The 15,657-nt window shown below is 41.1% G+C and overlaps 1 protein-coding gene across 1 annotated transcript in view; it reads right to left on the bottom strand.

Annotated features, from left to right (window-relative positions):
* Positions 1–1,464: 1,464 nt before the first annotated feature.
* Positions 1,465–15,657, bottom strand: part of fasn (fatty acid synthase) — a gene marked incomplete at its 5' end in the record, with an annotated part of 49,751 nt that continues 35,558 nt past the window's right edge. Inside the window, 5 exons of the mRNA XM_042507433.1 lie at positions 1,465–3,291; positions 5,384–5,635; positions 14,658–14,756; positions 14,863–15,074; positions 15,293–15,520. Of these exons, the coding sequence (XP_042363367.1) occupies positions 3,154–3,291; positions 5,384–5,635; positions 14,658–14,756; positions 14,863–15,074; positions 15,293–15,520 (929 nt within the window). The remainder of the gene's footprint in view (positions 3,292–5,383; positions 5,636–14,657; positions 14,757–14,862; positions 15,075–15,292; positions 15,521–15,657) is intronic.

Raw genomic sequence — 15,657 nt, 5'->3', positions numbered from 1 at the left:
ATTATCACAGAAAAAAACGGGAAATGGTTTATTTTTCGTTTTTATTTTGAAATCTCAAAATAAGAAAACGAATGGCCGCGACGTACACGGACCCAGAAACATGTTAAAATTGATTAATGGACATCGGCTGAAAGAGCAAATACAAGGAAAATATAAAAGAAGGAAAGTATATGAGTGAGAGCACTTATTGATAGCAGTGTTCCTGGGGCCAGTGCTAATGCAGTAAATGAGGTGATTAAAAAACATATTTTACATGATGCTTACTGATTTTTCTTATTTAAATCTTAATATGTACATTCATTCTTCTTGTTATTAGTCTCCAAATAGAACATGGCTCTGTCCAGCAGCTACATCTCAAGCCCCAAATTGGTCCAATCTATCATAATACACAAAGAAATGGGGCAGGAAAATAAACGTGCATATTTACACTAAAAAAAAAAAAAAAAAGTCAGTCAGCATCACATAGTGTTTTTTAATCTGGTGGAAAGATTTTTCAATCAAAATTGAAACAACGAATTATTAATTATGTATTATAGTGTGATTTGCTGCTCACCCCATTTGCTCCAATAGAATTGATACCACAGTCTGAAACATAACTTAAACCTTTTCTATAGCACAGTATAGAGTAAAACCCTGTCTAATTTAGATGGAAACATTTCTGTACCTTCTTTATTTCAGTCTTTCACTTGTTAAATTTATGAAAAACTCAAAAACACAAAAGTCATACAGCAATTAGTGAGAGACCTTTATTAGTCATAAAAATACATACTATTACAATATAAGAGATGAGCATATACTGTCACATCCTTCTCCTTTTCACTCCAGTCAATCACCGCATTTGCCTCCAGTCACCCGACCCTTCATAGACCAGATTGTAGGTCTCAGAGATCACGATGCATGGCTGCTATTTGATGCTACCCTGGTAGGTATGGACTGCTTGCCGTTGGCTGTGGCTCAGGAGGTAGAGTGAGAAGTCAGCAGTTTCGATCCCCGGCTCTTGTTGAAGTATCCTTGGGCAAGATACTTACTCCCGGGCTCTCGATGACTGCGCAATCAGTGTGTGAATGTCTAAAGCTGCAGATGGCACCTTGTGCAATAGTCTCCGCTACAAGTGTGTGAATGTGAGTGTGAATGGGACAATGCGACTCATAGTGTAAAAGCACTTTGAATGGTCAGAAGACTAGATAGGCGCTATACAACATAAAGTACATTTACCATTGCTGTGGAGGGTCATGAAAAAAACTGAGGGTCATGGGAGTCCTGACCTCTGGGATTACACAGCCTTTCAGCAAAAATCCCAGGACAGTGCATCACTATGGTTTTGTAAGAATAAAGTAACTGTCACTACTTTTCGCCCTCAGAGCAACATCTTGTGTTCACACAGAAGAAGCAAAGTGACCCATAAACTCAACAATGTGTTGGCATCAACAACTTTGTCAGAAAGAAAATGTTGTGAACAGACCCTTTCACCAACTCAGATATCTACATTTTATTTTGAGTGCTACAGGATAAAAATAAGGATTGGTTTCACACATTTATAGTTATATTTCATTAGTAGCAGGGCACAAAGTATCTTAGAGGAAATTATAATTATCAACACTCTAAAGTTAATCCCTTGTGAATACACTGGATTTAAAAATGTGTTTTCATTTTTTTATGTTTTCCATGTGTGTTTCCATGTCCTGCTAAAGCCATCCATTTATACTTGTCAATGAAGGTCTGTCAGTGTGCTCACTCGGTAATATTTTTTACAATACATGGAAAAAAAAACCAATGACACTTTTTGAGCTGTTTGCAGCACATTTCATTGTTCCTGGAGGCTAGAATTTGAGTGAGTCTTGGTTTGGCTTGGATCCGTTTTGCTACAAGGTCAAATAGAATGAAAACAACACAATGTTGTACACAGGTAAACATCTCTTTTTGAAAAAACAAACAAATTCAAAAAAAGAAAAACCTTCAAATGGTTATAATGGTTATATTACCAGTAATACATTGTCAGAGTAGGAATGTCATTATCATTAAATTTCATGGTAGCAAAAAAGCCATGTTAGTAGGAATTTAAATGTTTGAGTGTTAAACAAATGCAACAGTTAGAAATTTGACATTTAAGTTTTAATTAGGTGCCATTATTGAGCACAAAGAGCAGCCAATGAGAAAGTGGCAATTTGGTGCCGCTGTCATCTTACAAGAATTCTTGCATCCAGGAAAATTTTTATGCACCAAGTTATAAAGGAAAACAAAATTCAGGTGGCAAGTGACAATCCAAAATATTAAAAAAAAATAGAAGGAATATAATCACATTCTGTATTGCTTTCAGATACTTATTTTCCTGTAGAATAATAATCCTTAATGTTATTTCTGCTGTGGCAACACACTTGTATTCATGATATACCTTAAAGTCCCCATTTGTGTCTTTTGTCTAAGGAAGTAATCTCTTAAAGTGTGTCACCTATTATACATATATACGTGTGTGTGTGTGTTAAAGGCGTAAATTGGCGCGTAAAAATTCACTAGAATGCAGATTTAAGTTTGTTTGATACTCAAAATTCTTGGGGGAAGAACTCCTTAGACATCGCCACTTAACAGGTGACCTTCAAATGTCTGAAAAAATTAGTGTATCTGATTAGGTTAGGTCGGTCTGGGCCAAAATGCCAGGGCCGATTATTTTTGTCCCAGTCCAGCCTTGCTTCTTCCTAATTAACTTGGAGTGTGCTATGAAAATAGCTCATGTAAATAGTTCAAAGTATTGTATTTTACAAAATGCTGATGATTAATCAGTAAATGTCCACTATAAGTATAGCGGGCTCTTGACTGCTTAAAGTTGGTATCCCTAATATAACCGAAAAAAGGCTAAATGAAACATGGTGACAGTAAGATATAATTTAAAATATTTCAATGAACAAACTGACAATCACATTGTATTTAACAAACAGGAAGATAACAGCTAAGAGCACTGATTAGGTTAGGGAGACTGTCCATTGCTTGAATTGACAAGTAAGATCAGAAAAGGTGCATTTGGGTTATTAGGTCAAAATGGCACAGAACAAAAAAATGCTGTGTGGCATTCTCACTGTATCAAACAACTTTAGAGAACTTTTAGGGGATGCTGTGGAAATGGTGTGAAGGTGGAAGTTGTGGTTGGGTTGAGCCTGCCTAGCCCTCTCTTGCCGTGACCCGTGGCTCAACCAGTGAGCTGTGGATGATGCTATTGATGGACTCCGCCCCCTCTCCTTCCAGAAAAGTGCGGTGGTCTCCCTCAATAATGTGGACTGACACCTTACCATCACATACCTGAATAAAGACATACGAATCAGACAGAATTTTTCAGCATTTAAGTAGAGAGGAATTTAAAAGTTTGTCACATAATCATGCTGTCAATATGTATAACAATATGTGGGATGACATAGTCAAGAGGATCTGCAATAAGAAAGGTTAGGATTAAAAAAAAAACAATTAAAAAAATTTAAGTAGGTGTAACATTTTAAAAACTACAAAAAATAAAGTGCATATTTTTATCTTTTTATTACTATGTAATAAAAGTGTGTAGATCCCCAGATACAGAGTTATCCTCCCCATTGTTAGAAGCATTTCCTGAGGGGCCGTTAAGACTGCAACAGGTCTTGCATTAAATGTCAACATTTTGTTGGGGTTTGGCTTTTTGACAATGCGCAAGACCTCTAAGAACACTGATGTCATGGCTGCACTTCACGCATGCGTGTTGTGTTGTTCTTTGGTGCATCATTACAAAGTTACACCACCAACTCCTTGCCTGGCATGCATACTATGGTGTTTTCGAGTGTTTTTGTGGATTCGTGTACATGAGGAACACGGAACGCTTGTTTAAGCCTAGCCAGTCTTGCGCAGAAATTATCTCTGGTGATTGATGAGCTATGCATGCTGTTTAGATTTGTGTCCGAGCCCACTCACTCTGACCTGACGTCATACAAAAAGGGATGGCAATAATCTGTCTGTGCATGGATAGGCAGATTTCAAACTGCTGTCAAAAATTCAGTTATCAAGACACAATTCTGAGAATTTGCATAATCCATCTAGACAGCATAGTAATGTTGATAATTTGTTTTTATAAAGACTGATTTGCTTTATAAGTGAAAAACTGATGTTTAAACATACACATTTTCCATAGCCTGCAAAAATTTACATGAAGGCAGAATTCAAAATGCATTCAAAATGATTTTTTTTTTTTTTACATGAACTTTGAAGATTTATGTAGCAATTTATGTTTACAGCACCATTTACAGTCAAACAATTTGATGCATTGTAGGCTCAAGGTTAGTTTATTAGTTGGTAAGGGACTGTCTGAAGATGCCTAGTTTGGTGACAATTGAGCAAAAAATGTGGGAGGTGAGAGGTTTAATGAGTTTTACAGTATTTGATTAAAACTGACTGAATGACTTAATTTCTAAGTCTTCTAAAACTTCTGTAAGTTTTCTTAATTTCACCACAGTGAGATGTAAAAAAAGTTTCTTTAAAACTGAGCCTACATTTTGGTGTAAGTTTCAAAGCTGTAGCACATCCCAATGATTTTTTATAAAATTTCAAACTTTTGAAATTTAGATGGTCGTTGTAGCACCATGATCAGCACTATTTGCTGTTGGCCCCCGAATTCACATGATGAGACATTCATGCTACGCTCACAGTGAATCCTAGGATGGCGAAGGAATGGCCCATCTTACTCTGCCCTACTCTTTTTATGATTGGATAGTACTTGTTACCTTCAAGGCGAGGGTTGGTTATGATTAGGGTATTAATGTCAATCAGCCAATCAGAGAGAGAGGAGACCTGAAATTAAAATAATCAACATCACTGCTCATCATGGAGGGGCTGCTTACTTCAGTGGCCTAAGTGAAAACGCGGGTCTATCTAAAGCCAGTGTTTGGTTTGTCCATTCTGGGCTACTGTAGAAAAATGGTCGTGCAACATGGCAATCTCTATAAATGAGGACACACTCCCTATGTAGCTATAAATGGCTCATTCTAAGGTAACAACAAAGCAAAACAAACATTTCTCATTTTTAGGTGATTATACACTGGATGAAACATACTAATTATAATACTAATTATACATTATATACCACTTTTGCCGATATATCCCCTTAATTCTTATTTATTTATTTTTTTAACTGAAAAACAAGTTAAATAGCAAATAGATGTTCAAGACTTTAAATGTTCAGAAGAACTTGAGTAGGTACAAAGATTTAATTGAAAATTAGGTGATAGTATGTGTATTATTATGAATTTATATTCAGGTGTGATGGAGCATTCACTTTAGACTGGTAAAAATACCAGAAATAATTTGTTTGAAATAAACACAAGTGGGGCTTGAAACCCATGCAAATGTGTGTGAGTATACTAATGTGTGTTACCTCGCTGAGATTGTAGTCAGCTCCCAGGTTTTGTTCGTATTCGCTACTAGTTTTAGCACGCAGTAGTGTCACATTGCCATGGTATTTTGTTGCAGGCACATAGTCATCAGCAGCCTTTAGCTTGTAGTAGAAGGTGGTTGCTGCAAACTGAAGTGATTCTTGGCTGATGTTCTTGTGGCTGGAAGTGATTAAGTCCACTGCACTCTTGACACGGGCCCCCAGGTCTGACAGTGGCAGAAGAGTCTCCACAAGCTGCAGAATAAAAGGGGCCAGGAGTCAGAAGAGATTTGGCCAGAAGCTGCGACAGAAATATAATGAAAGACCAGACCACAGAACAGGATGTAAACGAGAACAAACCACCTAGGAGGGTAGAACATCATGTTATTAACTTGTTAAAGTCTTGCATCACTCCTGTCTACCTAACATGGTCTCTAATGTATATTGTATACTGGGATACATGACCGTTTGTATAATATCCATCTTTAATCTGTTTTTGCTGATCCTTTACAGGTTGTGGGGAGCTGGCCACTAATAACTGACAAGGCAAGAGGTGGGGTACAACCTGGACAAGTCACCAGTCAACTGAAGGGTGGACTGTTAATTACAGGGGTGACAACCAACCACAGATCAAACTCACATTAACACCTACAAGTTATTATGACAGTTGTCCTAACCTGCCTGTCTTTGGACTGTGGGAAGAAACAAGAGAACCCAAAGAAAACACATATGGCAGGGGAGAACATATACTCTCCCCAAGATCCCACAAGGTCCCCTCCCTTTAGATCATTGAACCTTTTGCTTTGAGGCTGCCATACTACCCACAGTACCACTGTGCCACCCATTCTAATGAAATCCAATTTTTGATCTATTTTGGAATGAATTTTTTGGTATCATTTGAAACTACAAGACCACAATGTCATTGTGTGGAGGAGTTAACACTCCAAAGTTTGGAAAATGTTGGCCAGGCTGTTGCGCGGCCATTTTCACAGAGGTCCCTTGACCTCTCACCTCAAAATATCTGAATGAAAATGGGTTCTATGGGTACCCAAAGAGCCTCCCCTTAACGGCTATGCCCTCTTTAAACTAACCCCACGCAGTTTGAGGCAAAATTCATGTAGTGTTTTTGCATGCAGTATAAATGTGTGACTTTTGCCCATTGCGTTTGAATACTTCTGTATTCTGGGGTCCCAAAACAATCTTAAAAATTCAAAAATGAATTACTGGAAAGCTGGGACTCTTGGGGATTCACTGGGCCTGAATGTCTTTATGTGTGATTTCAGGCCCACATAGTAGCAATTACATTTGGTGAGACTTGACCTATAAAATGACTAGAACCGCTGTGGCTCAAGTGGTGGAGTGCGTCGTCTTCTAATTGGAAGGTTGGTGGTTTGATCCCCGGCTCCCCCAGTCGATATGTCAAAGAATGCCAAGGCAAGATGCTGAACCCCTGTAGTGGACTGCCTTGGCGTGGTCATTACATTTTTCCTCTGAGGAACTCCAGAGCTCAATGTCCCCTGGGCAAGTGGGGGACACGTCAAGAGACACTGTTTTACGAACCCAAAACATCCAACAGGGGGTTGTTAATTAACTTAACTTATACTCCCTAGGGATGTCTGCAAACACGCTCTGCCTTTTTAAGCCACGGGAAAGTGTCAGTATCTGACACCCTCCATCCTGACATATGGTGGAAGGTAAGCACTCCGAAGGTCCCATCAGCATACCACAGGATGTAAGGCATCTGAACGACCTCCTGGGATCACCCAAGCAATACCAAACAACCATCGTATTGCCTCCCCTGCTGAGATAACCAACTGGTCAAACATTGGGTAAAACCATTATATAACCCTGTGTTGTGATAAACATCTGACAGAATGACTTGGACCAAGGTTGTAAGTTAAAATTTCCCTTTCTTCCCTAATCTTTGTGACTGGGGGTGAGGTTGTCTCCCTGCTTCAGTAAACAGATAGGAGCACCTCCCATTCTTTTCATCTCATGTAATTTGAATGAGTTAGGTAAAGTACGTTTTATTCCCCTTTGTTATAATGGAACTATACTGCCATCTAGTGGTCTTAGTTATTAGTAAGCTCGTAACCAACTTTGTAGTTACATTGTATTTTGAATTCATTGTATAATGTTAAAAGTAATCCTATATCTAAGTAATCACCAAGTTTCTTAGGATCCATGGTACAATGTTATGTTATGCGTGGTCATTTCACAAAATTGAGCAAAGGATCTTCAGAATCATGTGTTACGTTATAAATTACTTTTAGGTCTCCTAACATGCATTTGAAGTTACTGTGATGAGACTATAGTGGTGAGGAGATACGTGAATTTATACACCACGGGTTAGATCGCGTAATTCCTCATAAAGTTCAGAGACATAAATGTCTCCTAAATTACATTAGGTCTTTTAGAAACTTATACCAGATGTGCGATCGCTCGGTGCAAAAGTTCACTAACTCCGCCTTCCATCCGCACCCCCAAATCGAAAGATAAAAACTGAGTGGCTCTCTCTCTCTAAGCTCTCTCTTCTCAAGGCTTCTCCTCTTCTCTCTTCTGAAGTTTTTCTTCGCTCCTTTCTACCGCGGCGCGTCTCATGCATCCGCGCTCGCAACTTTTCTTTTCTTCAATTTTATAAGCGGAGCCGCAACAGCACACCAGAGCTTTGCTGAACTTTAACTTTTGAAGCCATTTTCTTTTAAATCTCTTTGACGCTTTTCTTTATACCAGTTTTTGGTCAGTAAAGACACTTTCGGTAATTCGTTTTTAAGTAAAATCAAATTAATAATTTAAAGTGACTCCCTCAGACCAGTGGGATTACTTTGATTATTTCTGCGAGTTTTAATTGAGAAGGACACTCCGCCATTCGCCATAAACTCTGCCACAGATCTAGATGCAACACCTGCTGCACAAACTATCAGCATCCGTTGCCTGCCCTTAAGGACTTTGTTTAAAGACTTTTACCGGTTCGCTGAGGCGAACACCGAGGCCAGTTAAAGACCGCCTTTCAGCGGGTCACCTCGTCTGGAAGACGCGCCGCAGCTCTACCCTGGAGTGGCGCGAGGACCTGGACCTCCCCGGAGAAGTCTAATCAAGTCGACAAAAGTAGGCAGAATAACATTTTCTAGTGATCAGACTTGACGTCGTATAGCGAAGCTTTAATGCCAAATTTCTAAATTCTACGTCACCGTTCAGTGCGCATCCACGTTTTAGACGGTCACGTATTTCCTCCACTATCATCCATAATTAATTATTTACATCACCTGAACATACATCACGTAGGTTCACTTTTATGTGTTCACTGTCCTTTTATATGTCATACTATTTCATCTATTTACTCTTCATTTTATTAGTCTAAATAAATTATCCTCATTTATCGCCAAGTCGTTGTCTGTGGATATTATTTCATGAGAGAAACAAGATCAATGTATACAGAATAAACGGTACAGATTATGAGATTGATTAAAGTAATGACATGTCTTAACACTGTCACAATTTAAGATTTAATTTTCTCCTGAATGGAGAATGGTGCCCCTTTTACTTTAACGAGTGCAAAATCCAAATTTTAACGTAGTTATTAATAACCGCTACACCCCATATCACTCTAGATGTCTGTTCCATCTGTGTGTGAATCTGTATGAATGTATAAAAGTCTGAAGTGACACCTTGTAAAGTTGCCTTGGTCACAAGTGTGTGAATGTGTGTGTGAATGGGTAAATGTGATCCACAGTATGAATGTGCTTTGAGTGGTCAAATGACTAAAAAGGAGCTTTACAAGTGTAGGTCCATTTTATCATTTATCTATTGCCACCTCACGACTCCATGAAACATTTCAGCCACAAACTACATACCTTGGGCAAAATACATACAATGGTGTCATAATGAGTCAACAAGTGTACTTAATTTCTCTCTCCTCCTCTGCAGAAAATTCTACAAAGTAAAAAGCTATTTTTCAGCTTTTATAATTATTAGGATTTTTATTTTCTATGCTGGTGCACCTCCCTAAAAAATCCCTTCAGTATTCTACAACGATCCAAAAATAGTTATTTAAGAATTCTTGTGAAAATTTCTGTATTGTAAATATCGCATTATATATGCAACTAGCACAAATAAGCAAGGCTCTCATTCATAGTATTTGTTTTGATGTCTCTCCTTGGCATGTCTCACTATGGAAAACACCTCCCTATGTATTCCATGGAGGCACTTCTCCATTATTCTCTCATTGCACAAATCCTGATTGGCTGCTGATGTCGCCTCAGGCGGAGGCGCTAGCTGCCTCTGATACTAATCCACTGTCTGGTTTTTACCATTGACTGGTCTTCACCATAATAGACATGGAGTCTAGTGTTGATGTTAACCTCCCTCACACCAGAGGAGATGGAGACTCAGGGGCTTGACTATGCATTTGCGGAAAAAGAATTTTGAGTAAAGACACACGTGAGGTTGGCTTTTGCTGCCTCGGGCTGGAACATGCCCGGCTGGCCATCAAAGCCCATGGTTCATGCAGGCACTGTGCCTGCTTCACTGTGAAGAGCCTCCATAGACAGCTAACTCGCCAAGCTAGCTTGTCTGGAAAGGACCCTTAAATGTCTGCAATCTGTCGACCTACAAACGGGACAACGAGTGGACTAAGGCCAGTGCTGGGACATGTGTAGGCCCCAGCCAGGGCTCCCAGCTGGACCTTGCCACTGTGGCTCCACCAGTGGAAGTAGTATTGGAGCTGGACCTCACGCTGCTGTGTGTGCGGTGCCAGACTGGCACCTTCAGGTCCGAGGGAAAAGGAACAGGGTCATTGTGGCAGACACAGAAGGTTCCTTCTCCCCTCACAGCAGCATTTTTATTAATCAAGCATGTTGCACTCCGCCACTTGATGGCCCAATAAGGAACACACAGTGCAGGCATCTGACGATGGTTTTTAGGCATGGTTTTACTTTCAGCGTCCTTTAATGTATTTTTGCATTTATGTATGTTATCATATGCTCCTAATGGCTGACTCTGTGTGATTGTTTTATTCTGTGTTTTGTTCATCATAGTACAGAGACGGCACTAGTAAAAATTAATAATGACGTATTGATTGCTTCTGACACAGTTCTGGTCTCTGTTTTAATCTTACTAGATCTCAGACACCATTGACCATCAGATCTTACTGCACAGACTGGAACAGTTAATTGGTCTTAAAGGAATGACACTGGGCTGGTTTAAATCTTACTTATCAGATTGTTCCCAATTTGTTCACATCAATGATCAATCCTCCGTGCATACTAAGGTAACTCTCTATAAATTTCCATTGTTATGCTGACGATACGGAAATATATCTATCTATGAAACCAGATGAAACTGATCTGAAGTTAACTGAAGTTATTGTTCTTGGCCCCAAAGACCTCAGAAACTCCCTTTCTAAGGATGTCATTTCTCTAGATGGCATTACCAATATAAAACAAACTTCTAGGGCTGCTTTCTTTCACTTGCGTAACATCGCAAAAATTAGACATATCCTGTCCCAAACAGATGCTGAAAAATTAGTACACACATTTGTCACCTCTTGGCTGGATTACTGTAACTCTCTATTATTTGGTTGCCCCAACAAATCTCTTTGGTCTCTCCAACTGGTGCAGAACACTGCTGCATGTGTTCTAACGGGAACCAAGAAAAGGGACCATATTTCTCCCATTTTAGCTTCTTTGCACTGGCTCACTGTGAAATCCAGGATTGAATTTGAAATCTTCCTCCTTACTTACAAAGCTCTAAATGGTCAGGCTCTATCCTATCTGTCGCAGCTCAAAGTTCATTACCAACTCAAGATCACTGCGCTCTGAAAATGCAGGATTACTTGTGGTTCCCAAAGTCTCCAAAAGTAGGATGTGAACCAGAGCCTTCAGCTACGATGCTCGTCTCTTATAGAACCATCTTCCAGTTTTGGTCAGGGAGGCAGACACCGTTTCCACTTTTAAGGGTAGACTTAAGGCTGACATAGCTTTAATCTGCCGGGGGACTTTCTATGATACGCTGAGCTCCTTTTCCTTCTCCCTCCATCTGAAAATCACTCATGTCTGTTTACTGCTTTACGTTTACTGCTTAGCTTAGCCTTGTATCTGTGATAGCCATTTGTTAGCTTAGCTTAGCCTCATATCTGTGACAGCTATGCAGTAGTTTAGCTTAGCCTTGCATCTGTGATAGCCATGTGGTACTGTCACTACCTGGGGCTCGCGATTACAGAGCCTGGGTCTGTTAAACAGCACTATGTTAATCCCGTTGCCTCTCCGGAGCATTCCTGCTCCCTTGTTTCGTTATGATAACTGTGCTGGTGCTGTGACCCTGCCTTTGGTTGTGCTTCTGCTGCGGCTGAACTGATACTGTACCCCTTGCTCGCCCTGATCATGGTCTTGGTCCTGGTCCTGCTTGCGCCAATGCATCATGCTTTTGGTCAGTCTGTCTCTGAGTCAGACAGAGTCTATGCGATGTACAAAAGTAGCAATCGTCCCATTAAGACAGCAGGGCATTCGTCCAACCACATATTTAGCTGACAGGCTCCTGCTAGCACTGTCAGGAGGCCATGATGCAAAGGAATGCCCTCATAAAACACCTTGTCGACCTGAGTTTTGTAATAAATACAGAAAAGAGTGTGTTCTCTCCAGTGCAGAGACTATCCCTGGAGCCTGTATCCTTTACTGCCCACCTGTCAGTGGAGATGAAAGCCATCAAAGCTTGCCTTGTGCATTTCCAGCTGCACAAATCTGTTCCTTTCCTATGTCTGAGATGACTCAGGCTGATGGCATCAGCCGTCCTAGTAGACCAACTCAGCCGCTTGTGCATGAGTGATTTCCAGTACTGGGTGGCCTCCCTCAGATGGGACCCCACACGTCACGGTACACAGGGGGTGACCATCACTATGAAATGTGTAATGGCACTGTGCTGCTGGCAACACCCAGCTTTCCTGGTACAGGGGTAGCCCATGGGCACCGTCCTACCCCAGAAGGTCGTCAATACAGTCTCTGTAGTGTATCTCTACAGTGTTTCCTGTCTCTGAGAGTGACACTAGTCCCAGGAGTTATAAACCTGGGGGCAGATCTGCTGTCCAGGTGCGTGCCACTATAGGGAGATTAAAGTATGCATCCAGCCATTATAAGGTGCAGCACTACAGTCGGGCTCTTGTTCATGTCAAGGGAAAACATGCAGTGGCCACTGTTCTGCTTAGTGTGCAATTTAAGTGTTCCACTCGGTGTGGATGCACTTGCTCATGTTTGGCAACCCATCATCCTGTAGGCATTTCTTCCTCTGGCTCTTGTATCTGCCACCCTGTGAAGAGTGAGCACCGTCACACTGGCCAGCAATGCACTTGCTAGGGATATATCAACTCCTGTGTGGACATCTATACAGGGACATGATGTCCCTTTATGACATCATAAATATACATCTCTTTTCAGTACTTGGTTGGTGTGATTTTGTCATTCCTGCAGGACCTAATTGACATTTAAAAAGCTTTCTCCACAATTTAGGTGTACCGAGCTGCTAGTATACATCCTATGGTTCACAGTTTGATGAAAGGGGCACATAGCCTACTCAATGTTTCTAGGCTGCTGGCTCCTCTATTTGACTTAGTAGTGGTTTTGGATGGGCTTTCTTGTCCTATTTTTGAACAACTGGAGAAAGCCAACTTAAAACATCTGTCTCTGAGGACAGTGTTGTTTCTGGCTTTGGCATCTGCTAAGCAGGTCAGTGCCATTCATGCACTCTCAGTACATCTTTTATGTACTTAGTATTCCCTGGGGAATGTCAGGTTGTCATGGAAGCCTAACTCTGCCTTTATACCAGAGGTGACTGGCTCATGCTCCCCAAATGACCTTGAAGCCTTCTTCCCTTCACCTTTTTCTTCAACTAAACGACAGCAGGCCCTCATGCTGGTTCATTTCCACTTGCTTGTCCAGTTTGTGACTTGCACTTCTATATGGACAGGACTGAGGGCTTCAGAAGAAGCAACCAGCTCTCTGTATCCTTGGCTAATTCCCATGAGGCCTATTACAAAGCAACAGCTCTCCCATTGAGTTGGGGGCAATTGCTCACACCTATATGAACCAGTGTTTGCAGGTGCTGATGGGCCTACGAGCTCATTCTACTTGTGGCCTGGCTACATCATGGGCCCTGTTTAAAAGTGCCTTCATCCAGGACATTTGCTCAGCAGGGTGTTGGCCCTAACCTTTGTCTGGTTTTATAGACCAAATGTCTCTGCTGTCTTATCATGGCTTAGGTGTTACTGAGTGCAGGGCCCTTGCCAGGACAGAGTGATCCCTGTTGAGTTCTTAAGGTTACTTGAAATAAACTTGTCTGTCAATATGGGAGTCTATATCCTATAGTATCCTATAGTGAGAAATGGAAATGAATGCTGTAAATGAGAACTTAAGGTTACTTGTAGAACCTTGGTTCTCGGGGTAGCAAGAGTGAGATGTTTCACCAGACAGCCCATCTTGCTGCTGTGAAGTAAGAAGAGGTGCTTATTTTAAATAATGCTTATCGTACTGCAAGCTATTTGATGGCAGGCAGATCACAAGCCAATCAGGATACCATAGTGACACATCCCACTCAAGCTCTCTGGGAATACTGGGCTATGCAAATATCTTAAAAGATGCAATTTATAATTTCGAGCCACCCAGTCCAACAGAATAGGGGGCAGTATTTCACCCATTCTCAATGTTGCCACTGAGACTCATACGGATATTTTTCCAGCAGGTTGGAGCAGGTTTCATTTCAGTTATTGTCAACACAAAAAAAACTTTCTTTGCTGTGGAGAGTGGCTTTCTTTGCAGAGCTGCATGTTTTGGGGTGACAGTCCTCACAGAGACCGTTTGGCTTGACTTTTTTTTTCTCTCTCTCGCTTCAACTTCTTCCTCCTCTCCTGCCGCACACTAGAGACTGCAGTCACTTGCTACTGCCCTTCAGGCTGGGGTGTATTATTACCAGAGGGAGGTCCTGAGAGGATATGGTGACTCAATGTCACCCCTCAGGCCAGGACGTATTATTACAGCTAAGGACTTCCAGTCCCTGACTACAAAGCAGTAAATATCTTTGCGATACAATTCATAGGCATCTTGGACATGACATCAAAAGTGTGACTTCTTCACACACTCTGTTGTTAGGGTTAATTAATTTTTTTGAATCTCGAAACATTTTTTTTCCCCATCTCTTACAAATTGAACCTTTAAGTTATACAGACAAATTAGTTGTGGTTCATTCTTCTGTTTGTGTGTATGTGTGTGTGTGTGTGTCAGAGGCTGTATACCTTGTTGTACGGGATGCCAGTGAACTGCTGGATAAAGGCACACAGGGCTTCAGTTTCAGCCTCAGACTCCTTGCCTGGTGTCAACTTGGCCCTGTAGCTCTGGAAACGAAACCAGATAAACTGACATTACCAACTTGCAGTTATTTTTAAACCTCATGCTGTTACTAAACTACATTAAATGCATAGCATAGCACGTTTCTCTAACCTGTGTGTACGCAGCCACATAGGAGTGTGATCCATCAAACAGAAAGAGGTGCTCCACAGGCAAATTCTGGGTCTGAAGTTGAGAGCACATTTCAAATGCCACACAGGCACCAAATGAGTAGCCAGCAATTCGATATGGCCCGTCTGGTTGAACCAGTCTGATACAATTCACATAGTGGGCTGCCAGGGACTGGATGCTGTCCAGAGGAGCAGCTAGGGGAGAGAGGATAAAACAGAGTGAATATGGTTGGACACTGTATAATCAGTTCAATGGCATCACTTACAGCGTGAAATCCTCATATGTGTATATGCTGCTATATGTAATGCTCAAAACTATTTTAATCATTTCAAGGCCTGTGATATACGGGTTATTTTCTTCTCATCTGGTTTGGATGAGCCTAAATGTGTATGTGTGTGTTAACTCAGAATACCTTCTGTGCACTGCAGACCATAGCAAGGCATGCTAAGCTTGAGAGAGAGCGTCTTAAATGCAGCAATGGAGCCCTCAATGGGATGGACCAGGAACAGTGGTCGCTCCTGGCTCTGAACCTTGTTGAGTGCTATCACCGTGGGGCTGTTAGGTTTTACCAATAGCTGGGCCAGATCAGACTCCAACAAAGACCGAACACCATCCCTCTTAGTGGTAACGTGGTGAGATTCTGGATAGTTGAAAGTAGTAAAGACAAAAAAAAAAAAAAAATCCAAACTCGTTTATACTGTTCTGAGTGTATCTGAAGACCTTACAAAGCCACATCCTACAAAGAACTGGATTTAGACTGATCTCTATGAGAATCTC

This window comes from Plectropomus leopardus, chromosome 19 (genome assembly GCF_008729295.1).
Source record: "Plectropomus leopardus isolate mb chromosome 19, YSFRI_Pleo_2.0, whole genome shotgun sequence".
Taxonomy (NCBI): Eukaryota; Metazoa; Chordata; class Actinopteri; order Perciformes; family Serranidae; genus Plectropomus; species Plectropomus leopardus.
The sequence above is the reverse complement of the archived record's forward strand: the minus strand, read 5'-3'. Positions and strand labels throughout refer to the sequence as shown.